Raw genomic sequence first — 16,868 nt, 5'->3', positions numbered from 1 at the left:
GGGAAAAAATAATCCAATGCATTCATGTAAACCTGTAATTTCAGTTCAAGAAGTAACTTAAAACCATCCGCAGAAATATCTTAGGAATGCCAATCAAACAAAAGTATTAATCGAAGCAGACAGAACCCAAAAGTCAATTTACTTTTTTAAAAATATTTTTAAAATTGTTGTTGGACACATGCCTTTGTTTATTTTTATGTGGTGCTGATGATTGAACCCAGCGCCGCAAGTCGAGTGCTCTACAGCTGAGCCACAATCTCAACCCTCATTTACTTTTTTAAGAAAGCCACAAGTTGTGTGGCTGGGGTTGTGGCTCAGTGGCAGAGCGTTTCCTACCATATGTGAGGCACTGGATTCGATCCTCAGCACCACATAAAAATAATAAAATAAAGGCATTTTGTCCATCTACAACTAAAACACAAACAAACAAACAAACAAAAAAGCCAGTGACGAGTCAGCCCCTGTGGCACATGCCTGTAATTCCAGCAGCTCAGGAGGCTGAAGCAGGAGAATTGGGAGTTCAAAGCCAGCCCCGGGCAATTTAGCAAGGGCTTAAGCAATTCAGTGAGACCCTGTCTCTAAATAAAATACAAAGGGATGGATGTGGCTCAGTGGTTAAGGTCCCCTGGGTTCAATCCCGGGGACCAAAATAAATAAACAAACCTCCATGATGTTAAAACAAAATGACAAAATGTGAGCAGAAAAGTCTTTATTAAGAAAAAAAGAAAAAAAAAAAAAAAAGGAGCCGTAGCCTGCTCCCCACACCCCAGCTGTGTCTAGGAATCCAGAGGCAATTTAACCTTGGTGAGTTTGAATAAAATCCTGTCCAATGCTGTCTTCAGGAACTACTTTCAATTTTTTTTTTATTAAAAAAAATACCAGGGCCAGGCCTATTACTGAAGAGACCGTCTTTTGCTTAGATTCAGGCTGAGTGCAGTAAGTTGACCAGGAGTTCTCAGAGGGCACCACCCCCGCCACCGACCCCCCCCACCGACCCCCCCCACCGACCCCGCGAAGGAAACCAGAATAAACAGGGCACCCTTCCAAAACAAGTTCCGGGAGAGGAGAAACTGGACTGCGGCCTTCCCTGGCTGTGTCAAGCGGCTCACCACCCCAAACACACCACGTGGACCCAAAGGGCCTAAAAGTCCCCAAGCGGAGACTGAAGTTCCTGATCCGTACTAGCGCCAACCGGTACCGCAAAAGACCGGCATTGGATCCAAATGGCACGGGACCTCTCCAGATGGGGTCCCCCGACCCCTGACGCAGTTTCCTTCTCCAGCGTGAGTGAGGCAAAGGGAAGGGTGTGTCTCCAAGGCCGCTGCTGGTAAGTGAGTTCAGACTCACGGCAAGGCCAGCACCGCTGGTCGCGGGCGGGGACGCGACGCGGGACTCAGGGTCGCCCCGCTGGGAGGCGCAGCCGAGGGACTGTTAGGGCTGGCCGGCGGGGGCCCTTATCCGACGGAGGACGCGGAGGCCCTGGAGCGGCCCTGGGCGGTGCCGCAGTTTCTCCCCCTGACTCCTGCCTCCGGAGCAGGGCGGACCTGGCGGCCGCAGCCGCGCCACTGCTGTCGGGGTCCTGCCTCGGCGCGAGGTCCGCGGGCCGCGCAGCAGCTTCAACCCCACGGGCGCGCGGGGCGGACGGCAGGGGGCGTCCCGCCTTGGGCTGCAGGGTCTGCCCAGCCGTCTCTCCCTTGTTCCTCCCCAGCCGCCGACCCGGCAGGATGTCCCAGCTGGGGACCCTCAGTCCAAGGAGCGGTCGCCCCCATGGGCTGCACAGCGGAGGGGCGGCGCTTGGGCGGGACCCACGTGTCTGCGCGTCCCCCCCCCCCACCTGTGGCCCCGCCGGGCGCAGACCTCAGCCGGGAGGATCCAACGCTCTTCCAAGTTCAGGCCGCTGCAGGCTGCAGGCCACCCGACGGGGAACACATCCCGCGAGGCATTGGGCATGAAGGGACAGAGGTATGAAGTGCGGTAGGAGCAGGTCCAGTCAGCAGCAGGCGGGCGCAGGCTGCACCGAGGCTGCCCGGGCGATCTAGACGGAGAATGGGCGCCTGCAGAGGCCAGGCTGGGCCGACACACAAGACCGGCAGCCAGTGCAGGTGGAGCAGCCAGGGGGGCCTGGAGGAGAGTGGCGGCTCTGTAAGGGCGCAGGAGTGCTGGGACAGGACGCTCAGTGGGGCTCAGTGCTGATGGGTTTTTAATCTCTCTGTGGGAACCGCGAGACGGGGGAGAGGAGACCAGGCCACGGTGTAGAGAGAGCAGTACATCCTTTGCGGCTCACTCCCAGAGTGGGGAGTCAGAAGCCCTCTCTAGCTTTCCTCCCAGGCTCACACCTGAGAGGAGCTTCAGGGTGTGCAATTTCCAGAAAGCGGGGCTGTGGGTGGCACCAGGAGAGAGGAATCTGGCCACAGCATCTTCATCTTCTGTTCTCACAGCATTTAGGGATCTTGCAAGACCCACCCACTCTGCTTGAATAGGCTAGAGACCCCCCACCAAAGCTGCCCTGGTGAGCAGGTCTCTGGCCACACTAAGGAGGGCCTTCAGGTGCAGATAGGGTGGTGGGTGTCTTCCCACTGGCCCACTCCCACCACCTCCTGCTGATGCTACAACTGGTGAAGCTCAGACTGACAGCCTCAGCTGGAGTCACCTCCTGGTCTGGAGAATCCCATGCCTTGGGACCACCCGTGCCTTGGGGGTCAGGAGGAATGCCAGCCCTGCTGTCCTTGTCCTCAGTGAACCTGTGCTCAAGTTACCCACAATGAGAAACTGTTTGTATAAACTCAGTACTTCCCTGCCTCAGTTTCCCAACTTCCTCACCTGCACCAAAGGCCTGGTCCTAGTTTGGCTTTTAGGGGACCAGAGTAACACCAAGAGTGACTGACATTTGCATGATGGTGTACACTGGGATGCTCTCCAGCACCTGCACCCCCACTCTTCCCAGCTCCCAGACTCCTTACAACTACACCCCTCTTGTAAATTATCTGATTGAACTAAATGGGGAAGTTTCTGCTGTTTGCATTAGCCGAGCCTTTGGTTAGTTGGGGATAGGTCTTGGGCTGAACTGGACAGGGGTGAACAGGAGGAAACTGTCAAGGAAGCCACCAAGTCTGGAGGAATGCTGAATGTGTTTATTAGCCAACAGAATAGAAGAGGACCAAAGCTTTAACTAGCAGAAGGTTCCAACCCTTGAAGGCCAGGTTCATTTAGACTGGTCCCAGGAGCCTGGGAACCCAGAGCAGAGTAAGGAACAGCAGTGCAGGGGAGGGGTCAGGCCTGGGTATGCCATTATGGGCTATCAGCATCCGGATCCAGTCAAAGTGCTGACTAACGTTGGTGTAGACTCCAGGCCGGTTGGGTCGACCACAGCCTACTCCCCAGCTCACAATTCCAATCTGATACCACAGCCCTTCCAGTTCGCAGACTAAGGGTCCTCCTGAGTCACCCTGGGGAGAAGCCTGGGTGAGTCCAGCCCTGGGAAGGGTAGGTGGGGCCTGCAGAGAGGCTGGGGGAGCAGGGTGGCTGTGGAGCCAGGAGACTGGGTATGAGTTCTACTGTCTCTTCCCCAGCAGAGACAGAGCCTTAGTTTCTGCATCTACAAAGTGGGACAGTCTCCACCTCCCAGGGTTAGCATGAAATCAAATGAGATATAGGGTGATAAGTTGATGTCTGACCTGGGGCTGGGAACAGTGGGATACTAGTTGCAGAAGATCATGGTGGGCTGGGGTGACACTCACAAAGCAGGAATCCTTGCCGCCTGCAAGCTGTCCGGCACAAACCATGTCTCCCCAGATGCTATAGCGGAAGTCTGACATTTGGTACAAGTGGTTACAGATGGTGGTGTTGATGATGGACACCTGCACTTCCTGGAGGGTGTAAGGAGATGGCAGATCTGTGGGGGACAGGGGACAGAGAAACAGGCAACTTGATTCTCTGCTGGGGTTGGGGAGAGACATCATAGGCTGTTGGGTAGGGGTGACCCTGGGCACCAACAATGCCTGCAACTGTCTCTTGCTAGGCCTGGGCTCCAGCCCTGTACTCAGGAACAATCAACAAGTTACAGAAGAAGGCTAGGGTGTAGCTCAGTGGTAGAGTGCATGTTCCAGGCCCTGGGTTGAATCCCCAGCAACCCCTGCAACACACAAAAGAACAATATCAAAGAGGGACCTGTGGAGCTAGGTGCAGTGGTGCACCCCTGTAATCCCAGGGGCTTAGGAGGCTAAGGCAGGAGGATCACAAGTTCAAACCAAGCCTCATCAATTTAGCAAGGCCCTAAGCAACTCAGTGAGACCCTGTCTCTAAATAAAATATTATTTATTTATTTGTGGCTCAGTGGTAGAGCGCTTCCCTAGCATGTGCGAGGCACTGGGTTCAATTCTCAGCACCACATATAAATAAATGAATAAAATAAAGATCCATTAACATCTTAAAAAAATTTTTTTTAAAAGGGCTGGGGATATTGCTTGGTGGTTTATCATCTGTGTCTTCAATCTCTGGTACCAAAAAATAAATAAAGAAAAGCAAGGAAGGAAGGAAGGAAGGAAGGAAGGGAGGAAGGAAGGAAGGAAGAGGGACCAGTGGAAGTACAGGCTATTAGCACTCTGCCAACACTCACTTTCTCTTACTGTAGAATGTACACAAAGCTCCTGCCTGAGGCAGTGGGGTGATTCCTCCATCAAAATGAGCATAAGGGGAGGGGCTAAGATGGCTAAGATGGTTTTATGATTAACAAAGCCCTGCTGCAGCATCCAGATGCCAGACAGGGTGGGAGCCATCCATTGATGCTGTCTCCTTGATGACATCCGGGGCACCTCCAAGGCCTGAACCATGTGCTCTCAAAGTTCCTTCATCACCTCTGGGATGGTGTGGCATCAAGACCCACTCCCAGATAAAGAACAGGTCAGGGGAAGAGTCACCTCCAGAAAGGCACCAGAGAAGTGTCAGAGCCTGATGTGAACCCAATTCTTGTCTGGGTCCAGTTACCACAGGACCCTGTAGAGGATGACAAGAGCTGACACACAGATAGTGCTTCCTCTACACTGGACACTTCTAAGAGCTTGGGTGCTAACCCTGTTAAACCTCAGAACTACCCTGAGGTTAAGAGCTCCCCCGCCCCCAGCTGCTGGAGATGGAACCCAGGGCCTCACACATGCTAGCAAGTGCTCTACCACTGAGCTATACCTTCAGTCCTTTTTTAAAATTTCATTTTAAGGGCTGGGGATGTGGCTCAAGCGGTAGCACGCTCGCCTGGCATGTGTGCTGCCCGGGTTCGATCCTCAGCACCACATACCAACAAAGATGGTGTCCGCCGAGAACTAAAAAATAAATATTAGAAATTCTCTCTCTCTCTCTTTAAAATAATTTTTTTTTTCATTTTAAGACAGTCTCACTAAGTTGCCCAGGTTGGCCTTGAACTTGAGATCCTCCTGCCTCAACCTACTGAGCAGCTGTGCTGGCCACATCCTGTGGCTTGGAAATTTTGAGAAGAAAGGGCTCAGCTCTCTGGGACAGGCAAGTGGAACTGGGGTGGCTGCAGAAGGCACACTGAGGCTCAATGGTGGGCTGGCTGAGGAAGTGGGAAGACACATGAATAAAGCAAGGCTAAGGTTCTTCTCCACACCCTCAGGACCCCATCTCTCAGGCTGGCCAAGCCGGCCTCCTCTGCACCCCTTCCTTCTGGCTCACATGGTGTCTGCAAGGGAAGGGGATGAGCCTGTCTTCCTGACCTTGCAGTGGGAGCAAGAGGAGAGAAGCCTCTGAGCAGAGAATGCTGAGCAGGTGCCCAAGTCCAGAGAGGGCAGCTGAGCTTGGTGGCTAAATGGGATGAGTAGTACCTTCTCCCAGACCCACCTATCCCCAGCCTCACCTTCACCCTCTCTGATGTCCCCCCAGCCGGTCACCCAGCAGTCAGTCCGGTTCTCGAATTCCAACGCGGAGGGAACGATGCAAATAGGCTGGATAAGGTTTGTGTACTTGACAGAGGAGTCCAACCTTAGCAGGGCAATGTCATAGGGCGCCTTCCCCTTGAATTGGGGGTTCAGATAGATATCTTCCACTTGGTAACGATTGTAGTAGGCCTGCAGGTTCCAGATACCTGGCCTAGAAGTCAGCTCGCCAAACTGGACCGTCCACTCAAAGGGATCAAGGGAACTGGTGGGGGAGAAGAGAGCTGGCCACCTGAGTACACCTACACCCCTTCCTGATGGGACACTGCGGGGCCACTACCACCTGCTCATCTCAAACACCATTAGCAAGTCCCTCTAATGGGCCCTCAAGACAGACACAACCAAAGCCCTCACTTCTGGGCACTCTGAGGACAGTGGCTCCCTCCAGTGGTCTTGTCACCTCCAAGAGCTGTCCTAATGACATGAACCCCTATGTAGCCCAAAAGAACTGAACAGATATGGGTAGTGGTGTGGGTGCTGGGCAGGATTGAGTCAAACCGCTGCTCTGGAGAGAGCTCCACAGGCCAGGCTGCTTGGCCAGCACCTGCCCCACCCCTTAGCCCCCGACTCCTGAGGTATACGTCTGCAAGGTAGGTGGAGGGTGGTAGGAAAAGAAAGGGGAGAGAGAAAGAAAAGGGTGAGCAATACACTCAATGGTGCATGGGAATGCAATGGAAGAACATTCTGGAGGAAACTGAAAAAGGTTCCCTCCAGGGGCACCCACAGAAACTCAGGTGGGTACAACCAGCTGCAGCAGAGCCTTGGGCTCAGTACAAGAGCCTGGGGCTGCATACACCTGAAATGGTGTATGCAAGTGTGGCCCTGGCCGCGGTCACTTCCCACCTGCCCCCAGCTCTCTCCCGACTCACGTTTCAAGACTCACGTTTCAAAGCAGTGGGCGGCAGTGAGCACCCAGCGGCGGCTGAGCAGGCTGGCTCCGCACATGTGGCTGCCCCACAGGCGCAGGCTCCCTTGCCATGGCCAGCTCTCGAGTCTCGCGTTCTCTCCACCCACCACGCGGGACGGGAGGGTCCGGTGGCCGCATGGCCCTGGGATGGTCAGACGAACCTGTGGCTGTGTTGAACGAGACAGGCCCACCCCGCCCGGCTTGCCCCCGGGGTCCCTGGCCCCCAAGGGGCTCCATCGAGGCCCCGCGCGAGGCCCCGCGCATCCTGGGTCTGGCTGTGGAAGGAGAAGTGGTTCTGGGATCCTCCCCTGTGGCCCGCCGGCCCAGCCCTCCCACAGGGCCCCGTTACTTTCAAACACAGACGAGTCCTCGAATCTGGGGTGAGGGAGAGGAACGGATGAGGCGTCCTTTGCACCCCGGTGCAGGCGCACCACAGCCACACAGGTAGCGGGCATCCTGGGCGCCTTACCTGACAACAGGTCCACTTCCAGCGATTCTGGGTGGAGGCGAGAAGGTGAGCGCCCTTGACCTCGGCATCCGTCATCCCCTCCATTGCCACCAGTGCTGCCAGCAGCGTCCCCTGCACTCACCCTTCTCCTCCTCGGGTTCCACCCGAGACAGTAGCAGCGCCAGCAGCAGCAGCAGCTTCTCGCCCCGAGTGCTCATGGCCTCCTCTCCTGCAACCTGGCGCCCCTCTGCTTCCTACTGCTCCAGGCCCTGCTGGCGCCCCCTCTGCTTCCTACTGCTCCAGGCCCTGCTGGCGCCCTCTAGGGGAGAGGCAGCAGGCGGGAGCCCAGGCCACCACATTCTCCCAGCTGGAGCTCCCTGGGCCTACGCTGAAGCCCTTGGGTTCAGCTGCTACGGGGGTTGGTCAGCCTCTGCACTCCTTGATGTGGGGCAGCGGCCAGTGAGCCTCACAACCCCTTTCTTGTCTCCTGGCTGCCTTCCCTGTTGCCCGCTTTCCTCCACCAGGACCAAGGATCTGGCCTTCAGCCAGGAGCCCCCAGGTAAGCCCATTAGCACCTCCTCCTTGTTTGCCAGGCCAGGAACATATTCCTTCACAGGACTTTGTTGGGGACTTTGTGACGGCCTTGGGCTTTGTGTCTGCTAGCGGGCAGCAGTCTGGTCCCCACCGGCTTAGGCTGCCCCCTAGCGGCAAGCCCCCCTCGCTAACCTCGTTGAGCCTTTTTTCCACTTTAAATTGGAGGTACACACTATTAGTGGATTGCCTTAATTTTTTTTTAAAAAATATATATTTATATGTACATTTAAATTTATTTATTTAATGGTACTGGGAATTGAACTCAAGGGTGCCTTACAGCTGAGTTACTTCCCCAGCCCTCTTTATTTTTTTATTTTTTAAAAGAAAGAGTGAGAGAGAGGGAGAGAGTGGGAGAGAGAATTTTAATATTTATTTTTTAGTATTTGGCGGACACAACATCTTAGTTTGTATGTGGTGCTGAGGATCGAACCCGGGCCGCATGCATGCTAGGTGAGTGCGCTACCACTTGAGCCACATCCTCAGCCCCTACCCTCTTTATTTTTTGAGCCAGGCCTGCTGCTAAGTTACCTAGGTTGTTCTCAAACTTGAGATCTTCCTGCTCAGCCTCTTGGATAACTGGTATATTTTTTTTGTCTTTAACTGACACATAATTGTACATAGATATGAGTACAATGTGACTTTTCAATGCATGCATACAATGTGCAGGGATCATATTCATCATCACAAACCTTTATCACCTCTTTGTGTTGGGAACATTCAAAATTCTCTTCACTAGCTAATCAATCATTATATTATATTCAGTATAATATTATATTATATGTATATTATATTCAATAAATTGCCAACTACAGTTCCCTCACTGGGTGCAGCACTTTAGAATTTATTCCTCCTCTGTAACTGCACCCCTGCACCTGATAACCATCCTCCCCCTTCTTCCCAGCCTCTGGTGACCCCATTCCATTCTCTATTTCTTTGAGATGAGGTGTTTTTAGCTTCAACATATAAGCGAAGACATTCAGTTTCTCTCTTTCTGGACCCAGTTTACTTAATTTACCACAATGTTGTCCAGGCTCATAAATGCTCCTGAAGATGAGAGATTTCATCCGACACTGGGCTGAATCATGATGTCTTGCTGTGCTCATCGAAGCTGTGGAGAAGGACAACCAATCCTGACAGAGCTGAAACTGCCTTTGACAAATGTTACTGTCTGAGGGTCAAAGGAATGAGTGGAAAGGGAGACAGACACACCACTGGGTTGGCTATCCCAGTGTCCTTGTGACCAGAGGCTTCTGGAGGGGGTCTGTGGAGGGTGGCTTGCCTGGTACCCTTCTGTGTCTGAAACACTCCCAGGGACAAGGTGGGTTTTGAGGAGTGCTGACGTCCCCAGCACTGCCTTCAGGGAGCTCCCTCCAGGCAGGACAGTCAGGACTTGCAGGAGTGTCCCAAATGTGTCCTCTTCCTGGGAGTCCTGGGACTTGGGACAAGTGCTGAGGCAGGGGTCAGCAGAGGCCCTGGCTGGAGGCACAGCAGAGATCATTCCCAGATGGCATCCTTGACACAGGGCACATGGTGTGCTGCTGTGGTTACACCAGCTCACTTCTATGTCTCCTTGACTTTACACATCAGTGGCCAGGTCACCCCTGCGGAGAAAGTGGCAGTGGACCTGGGCTCAGGTCAAAGCACTTGGGCAGAAAAGGCCTCAATAGTGGGCTGGGGCTTGGGGAGAGACCCAGTCCATGTACATAGCAAGGGGCAAGAGTTTCCCTAAATCATCCCCCTCTGCTTCCCTTAGCCCTCCAGCAGTTGTATCTGAGCCAGTTTCTTGAGCACTCCTGGCCACTGGGACCAAACACAGCTCATCACCCAAGACACACAGCCAGCCACCACTCTGATGCTGTGGGGAGGCACAGGGAGACTTTCTCAACTGCAGCCCAAGGGAGCATTCAGGCTGCAGGTCCTGACAAACCCCACAAACTGCCCAAGGCCTCCAGAGCCCCTTCCAGCCCAGCCCTGAGAGAGCAGCAGGACAGGCTTCTTCCTGGCATTCAGGTCCACAACTTCACCTCCGTAACAAGGCTTTCTCTGCTCTGAATGAAAAGCAAACCATAAAGGCCCCCACTACCTGTCCACTCACTGCCCCAGAACTGAGCAGTGTGGCTGAAATGGTCTCATCTGGTGGTTGTGCCATGGCTATTGGCCACCTCCAAACTCTGCTCAAGGCAGGCTTGGGGAACACTTGTGGAACTGGATGGTTGTTGGGTATAAAAGGAAGGAAGGGGCTGGAGGAGGAGGAACAGGAGGTGCACAGTGTCCCCAGGGTTGAGGGCTCTGGATTGGAGGCAAATCAGTGGGACAACCTGCAGAAGAGTGGCTTAGCCAGGGGCCTCACTGAGCGGCTCCATGAATGCCCTTGGAGAATCTCAGGTGTTGGAAGCCAGAGGCAAGATCTGCCAGGCTCAGAAGTCCCTTGGGTGTCATGGGGTTGGGGAAGCACTTCCTCCTCTCCTTTCTGCTCTCCTATAGCCTCCCAGGCTGCCACCACCCAGCTCCTATCCCCAACAAAGTCCTGTGAAGGAATATGTTCCCCAGCAGCTGTTGTGTGGTGTGGGAGGGGTCTTCTGTGTGAGGGGAGGGGGCCATGCTCCTTCCTCTTGTACCCCAGACAGGCAACACATAGCATGTAAGAGCTTTGGGGCCAGGTTACCATGCTGTGTCCCTGGTGGTCAGCTGAAGTCTTATCTGAATGGCCAGCTGGTTGATCTGGAGAGAGTGTGGGCTGTTTCCTTCCAGCATGGTCAGCTATATCCCCTGGTCTCTGGCCTCCTGGCTACAGCCCCATCCCAAACAGCACCACAACTCTCTGTCCCCATCCCTAGCTTTCACTTAGCTCTGCTAGACTCACCACCCATAACGAGTCAGACTGTCCTGTCACAGCAGCTGAGAAGGAGTGGCAGGAGCCTACATGCCCCAGATGCCCAAATGAGGCTCCAGGGAAGGGCCTAGGTCCAGGGGAGTGAGGCAGCAGGGCAGGGACACTTTGGAGGAAGCCCTAAGCACAAGCACAAGGACCCAGAGAGACCAAAGAGGGTGAGGAGGGCCCATGTGGGGGCTTGTGACAGAGGGGACCTATGACTCCAGGGGCTCTAGGAGCCCTGGGAGAGGGGTGTCCTGGGATGGAGGCTGAAACTCCCACCCAAAGAGGCTCAAACTGCCCCCATTTCCTGCCTCTGGACCTCGGGGTCCCCACTTGCCCCTCCACCCCTGTTGGGGTCCCAGCCTGTGCTTCTGCCTCCAGCTCTCTTCTTAGCTGTCTTTGGTCAGAACCCAGAGTTCTCTGGAGAGACTGGGAAGAAGAGTGAGAAAGGAGAAAGACTAAGAGCACCCCCAGTCTGCTACCAGTCCTGTGCCATTTACACCCAGCAGGTGTGAGATGTCATACCACCTGCCCAGTCCAGGCAGACCCAGGCCTGACCCCTAGCCCTGACCCCCAGCCCTGACCACAGCCCTGGCATTGAACTTCAGACCTGTCCATGACTCTGAGATTGACCCTAGCTCTGCCATGACCCCTAGCCTTGCTCATCATCTTGGGATCTATCAACCCCTACCAATGAACTCTAGACCCCAGGTCTGCTCAAGACCCTCAGATTTACCCAATGCCACCTGTGACCCCAGGACTCACCCATGCTTTGCTCAAGTTCTTGGTATTATCCCCTGGTCCTGTCAATGACTCCAAGACCCCCTGGATGTGCTGCTCTCATGCCCACTTTGCTTACGAACAGCACTGCTGAGGAAAAGTGGGCTTGGGCACCAGGAGATCCCACTCCTGTTTCCCTGTCTGCAAAATGGGGCCAAGAGCAATGAGCACGTCCCGGGGCCGCTGTGAGCATCTGGCCATACTGCAAGTGGAGGCTGTGGCTGGTAGGCCTGGGTGGACATGTTCTGCTGGGTCTAGTCTTTATTGTCTCAAAGACAGACTCGCTGCAGGGAGCTCAGGCCAGCCCCAAGAGTCCCAGAAACCAGCAAAGAAAGATATTCTGAGTGATGGCTGCACCCTGTGGCTCAACTCTGGATGGGGCATGAGAAAGGAGAAAAAGTTGCCAGGCTCTGTCCCCAGGGAACCAAAGGGCAGCCAGGCAGCCGAGAAACAGCTCAGGGCCCATGGGGACCAGCGGGAGGCCAGGGCTTAGCAGAGGCTTACAAGGTCTAAAGAAGGGGTGGGGGGAGGTCTTCTGTGAGAGAGCTCCCCAGGGCAGGGCATGGGGTGGAGGGCAGCGTGTGGCTGACTTTGGTGTAAACAACTGGATTCTTGGGGAAGTTATACTCATTTCCCCAACTCACCACTCATGCCTGGGCCCAGATGCCAACAATGTCACAGACCAGGGGGCTTCTGGAATCACCCTGGGGAGAAAGAAAACGTCCAGAGGTGCAGGGATGCCCAGGGCCAGTTCTCCTGGACACAGAAACCAGGCCCTCCACCCCTACCCCAGTCCCCCAGCCTCCCTCTAGCAATTCAAGCCCAGAGCTAGGAGGAAGAGGGTCAATGCCCTGAGAGTTTTTGGGAGCAGGTAGGAGTAGCTGGTCTGGGAACTAGAGGGGGATGGAATTTCTGCAGATGGGACAGGCAGTGTGACAGGGACCATATATTTCTAAATAAAATTTAGATTTCTGCTTCAGTTGTGTATTTCAGAGTTGAGACTCAGAGAAGCACTTTCGAGTTGCTGACTGATATTTCCGTTTGTTTCATTTTCTATGTAAAATATCTCTTCTTTGAGGGAAAACAGTGAGGCATGTGGCAGGTGCATATAAGAGCAGACAGGGAAAGACACCACCAATCAAGCCCAGAAATGACTTGCCCTGCATGAAAATGTGGTCAAAGGCTCACAGTGGTTTTTTTTTTTGGGGGGGGTGGGTGGGTGGGTATTCTGGCCCCAAAGGAAAAACTCTCAAGAGAGAGATAAGATCAGTCTCAGATTTTGAATGTTCTGATTTTTTTTTTCAGTGCTGGGAGGGGACCCACAGTCTAGGAATGTGTTCTACCACTGAGCTACATCCTGACCCCATGGTATTTATATAATATTTCAAAGGCAGAAGGGCTGGGGTGTAGCTGAGTGGTAGAGTGCACGCCTAGCCTGCATGAGACGCGGGCTCCATCCCCAGCACCTCAAAGAAAGACAAAATCTCCACAAAAAGAAAGAGAGATGGGGCTTGGGAACTTTGTGGGTTTTCTTTTGGAACTGACCTTTGTATTTTAAAAAATAAATAAAAAAAGGATGCTGAGGGGGCTGGGGTTGTGGCTCAGTGTAGAGCGCTTGCCTTACATGTGTGAGACACTGGCTTCAATTCTAGGCACCACATATAAATAAGTGAGTAAAATAAAAAAGTCCGTCAACATCTTAAAAACAACAACAACAAGAACAAAAGATGTTGACCGGGAGGTTCCCAGGGATAGTGGGGAGGGCAACACTCTGCCCATTGAGGGGTTCTGGTGGAGGGCTGCGTGTGGCTATCCCATTGGGCAGGAGTCCTCTTGGTCTTCCTCAAAGCTGGCACACAGCAAACCCTCAAGGACGGTGGGTTTCCAGCAGGTGTCACAGGTCTGGGAGCCAAAGAGGGGCACCTCAGCTACTTCAGGGTGAAGGGTAAGAGGAGGTCATTGTCCTCACCTCCTGGCTCCCAGCTGGTTAGCCCCAAACACCAACTTGGATGGACTAATGATAAAAACCACTCCTTCTGCTTCCCGGAGCAGGGGTCTCATTTGCATGAAATCCCACCCCTACGCCAAGGTAGCCCCAGCAGGAGAACGCTGATTGTCTTAATGAATGTTCACAAGCCAGGGAGACTTGTTCCCCTCCTTCTCCATCCAGGCAAACGCATAGATATGGGGTGTATCTGTGGGGCTCTCCTCTCAGTGGTGGGGCAGCAGGGTGGGATGGATGCTCAGTGGCCCAGGACCGTGGTCAAGTGACATCCACATGACCGTACTCTGCTCAGCTTTCCAAGTCTCAGGTCAAAGGTGATTTAGTAGAGTGAATTGAATAGTGTGACCTCCGAATTCACATCTACCCAGAACCTCAGAATGTGACCTTGGAAATAAGGGCTCTGCAGATAGAGGCAATTAGTCAAGATGAGATCAGCATGGATTATTAGGGTGAGAGTGTCTTACAAGAGACTGAAGAAGAGATGGTCCAGGAAGACACACATGGGGCAGGAGCCACAAAGATGGAGGCAGAGTCTGGAGTGATGTGTTGAAAGCCAAAGACGACCAGGTGCTAGCAGAGGCTGGGAGAGACAAGGAGAGAACTCTGCAAAACCTCCAGAGGGAGCAAGACCCAGACAACACCTTAATTTCAGACGTCAGCCTCCTGGACTGAGAGGGAACACTGTTCTGCTTTATAAGCCTCTCAGTTTGTGGTCATTTGTTAGGGCAGCCATAGCAGCCTGAGATGAGATGCTGTCACAAATGTGAGCAATGATGAAGATGAAGCTGATGACAGTCACCGACCCTTTGAAAAATGCCCCTAAAGTATCATGCCGTGCAACCCACGCATTAACCCTATCAGGTTGGCACTCACAAGATCTCCCTCACCAGAGAAAGGACCATGACCCAGGGAGGCTGCTGGAGACCACCTAGGAAGGACCGTCCAGGCAGGCCCTGTGGGTGCAACCCATGGAAAAAGACCCCCTTTGAAATTAAAAGCTGCAAGTCGTTTTAACTTCCCAGCTTCCTCACAGTGAGAACAAAGCTGAAGCCCCCTTGGCCCTGAGGGGTGTCAGGACTGTGACAGGTTCACAGACTAGATAATCCACAAATGTGTGTTTCCTGCCTCTGTCCCACTGTGCTCCTCTATCTCTACATCCCCTCAAGATGGAGATCTGAGAAAGAAAAAGTTCCCCATCTTCCTCAAAGCTGGCTTTGAATGAGACCTACTCCCTCCCTCTGCTGGGCCCAGCACTCATCTTTTGGTTACTGGGTGCTGGGAGGACCACTGGGGGCTGGGGGTAGTGGCCCAGGGACAAACTCACGTGGCACTGTTTCAACAGGCACCACCCTGGCAGGTGTAGCTCCTCCGTGTAAGTCTCTGTATGAGGGTGAGGCTGGGGCAGCTGGCCCCAAGGGAAGTCGTCGGGACCAGGCCCTGCAGAGTTACCTTCTGGCTCTCCCACCTTCTCACCCACTGTGAACAGGAAGGGGCTGGATGGACAGTGGAGGTACAGAGCCCAGAACCTGCCACAGGCATCTTGGACAAGCACACCCACTCAGCCCTGTTGGCCATTGGCTTCCCATCCCCAGGCTCTGTGGGCCTTAAGTGGGCCAGGACACCAGGGGTGAGAGAGGTAAACTCATTAATCAAGGACAATGGATCTCAACATGAAAAATGGAAGTACCTGCCCTCTGACCACCCACAGCCCGTGCCTTGACATCTGCCCACTTGCCACCAGGGGGCAGCAGTGGGCCTGTCTCTTGGGATCAGGGGCCTCCCAGATGTGCTGCTGGGCAGGGATCTCTGGCCAGCCTTGGCACTGGGGCTGCCCTCCACCTCACCTCCAGGTAACCAACTTCCAAGGGCCTCAGTGCCCCAGGGACACGATGACCCACTGAGCACCCAAATGCTGCAGTGCAGTGGAAATCATGCATGGTGACAACCCTGGTGTGACGGCTTCTCCACTTGTTCATTTTCATCTCTAACTGATCTCCCGAATTCTGAGGGGGAAATCTGGATTTTAGTTGCTTGAGTATTTTGAACACTTTTTTGCTTATGTGTTCCCAAGACCTCTGCTCTGGGGACACAGAGGGACATGCCTCCTACATCTTTCAATGGAATGCAACTTTAAAAAAATGTATTTATTTTTAGTTGTAGATGGACACAATATCTTTATTTTATTTATTTTTATGTGGTGCTGAGGATCGATTTTTATGTGATGCCCAGGGCCTTAAACATGCTTAGCGAGCACTCTACCATTGAGCCAGCTTCAGAATGCAACTTTTTAAACAAAATTTGTTTTTAGATGTTGATGTTATTATTCACTTATTTATATGCAGTGCTGAGAATTGAGCCCAGTGTCTCACACGTGCTAGGCGAGTGCTCTACCACTGAGCCCCAGCCCCAGCCTCTGAATTCAACTTTTGTCTATGGAAAAGACCCTCAATTTTCAAACCAAAGACCTCTATCCTTGGACATGTTTTATCTGACGTTAAAATTTCCTCATCTGCTTTCATCTTTTGTGCAGTTCTTTTGACAATGTATATTAAAGCTGAAACAGAAAGAAAGCATTTAGAAAGAAATGGCAGGCTGGGGATGTAGCTCACTGGTAGAACACCTGCCTAGCATGCACAAGTCCCTGGGTGTGATCACTGGTACCACCAACAAAAATCAAATAGAAAGAAATGATTAAAAAAAAAAACTTTCGGGGCTACAGTTTTGGCTCAGCAGTAGAGCATTTACCTAGCATGTATGAGGCACTGGGTTCAATATTCAGATCCACATAAAAATAAATAAATAAAATAAAGGTATTGTATCCACCTACAAATAAAAAATTAAAAAAACCCAATAACAACAAAAATCTTTTCTCTACCCACTTCTGCTTGCACCCACAGGAATGTACTTCTTGGCATCTTGTAAGAATATCCACTATTGCTAAGTGTGATGGCCCACACATGTGATCCCAGTGACTTGTGAGGCTGAAGCAGGAGGAGTGCAAGTTCAAGGTCAGCCTCAACAATTAGCAAGACTTGCAGCAAAAACAACAACAACAAAAACAACTGTCAGTGTAGCTCAGTGTCTCTGGATTCAATCTCCAGAACCATTTAAAAAAGAAAGAAAAGGAAAAGATACTCACATATTCTCATTAACTCAATGATGGAGTTTGCGATTGCAAAAGAAACTGAAGTTTCACATGATTCAGAAACCTTATAGGGATAAAGACACAATCCTCCCACTTGAGGGGTTTCTGTACTGTGCAGGGCAGTTCCCAGTGGATGAGATCCAGTGCCTGGCCTGCAAACCTCCTTTGA

The 16,868-nt window shown here is 52.7% G+C and overlaps 1 protein-coding gene and 1 long non-coding RNA gene across 5 annotated transcripts; one reads left to right on the top strand and one right to left on the bottom strand.

Moving 5' to 3' along the window:
* Positions 1-1,000: 1,000 nt before the first annotated feature.
* LOC120887465 (uncharacterized) lies at positions 1,001-12,528 on the top strand. 3 transcript variants are annotated; one of them, XR_013427084.1, is made up of 4 exons: positions 1,001-1,327; positions 1,709-1,962; positions 5,381-7,859; positions 8,275-12,528. It is a non-coding gene; the product is annotated as an uncharacterized LOC120887465 (long non-coding RNA). The 3 variants fall into 3 exon arrangements; XR_013427082.1 differs by having other exon boundaries at positions 5,381-12,528; XR_013427083.1 differs by lacking the exon at positions 1,709-1,962 and having other exon boundaries at positions 5,381-12,528.
* On the bottom strand, positions 3,079-7,653 carry LOC101960226 (testisin). Of its 2 annotated transcripts, XM_078024496.1 has the most exons (6): positions 7,443-7,653; positions 7,322-7,348; positions 6,829-6,994; positions 5,867-6,150; positions 3,738-3,892; positions 3,079-3,446 (listed from the first exon to the last, which is right to left on the bottom strand). In XM_078024496.1, exons 1-6 carry the CDS (start codon positions 7,516-7,518, stop codon positions 3,207-3,209), a joined length of 948 nt encoding a protein of 315 aa, XP_077880622.1. In that variant the 5' UTR covers positions 7,519-7,653; the 3' UTR covers positions 3,079-3,206. The 2 variants fall into 2 exon arrangements, with proteins under 2 accessions (XP_077880622.1, XP_040133883.2); XM_040277949.2 differs by having other exon boundaries at positions 6,829-7,348.
* Positions 12,529-16,868: the final 4,340 nt, after the last annotated feature.

The sequence above is a fragment of the Ictidomys tridecemlineatus genome, chromosome 10, assembly GCF_052094955.1.
Source record: "Ictidomys tridecemlineatus isolate mIctTri1 chromosome 10, mIctTri1.hap1, whole genome shotgun sequence".
NCBI lineage: Eukaryota > Metazoa > Chordata > Mammalia > Rodentia > Sciuridae > Ictidomys > Ictidomys tridecemlineatus.
Note: the sequence above shows the minus strand (reverse complement) of the source record. Positions and strands in the feature narration are given on the sequence as shown.

What these genes read in the sequence shown, in the direction of transcription:
- LOC101960226 (XM_040277949.2), bottom strand. Translation starts at nt 7,518, where the DNA reads ATGAGCACTCGGGGCGAGAAGCTGCTGCTGCTGCTGGCGCTGCTACTG. An exon ending in GGAACCCGAGGAGGAGAAGG is followed by an intron (nt 7,349 to 7,442) that starts GTGAGTGCAGGG and finishes GCCTCCACCCAG; the next exon opens with AATCGCTGGAAGTGGACCTG. An exon ending in GCCGCCCACTGCTTTGAAAC is followed by an intron (nt 6,151 to 6,828) that starts GTGAGTCTTGAA and finishes CTCCCCCACCAG; the next exon opens with TTCCCTTGATCCCTTTGAGT.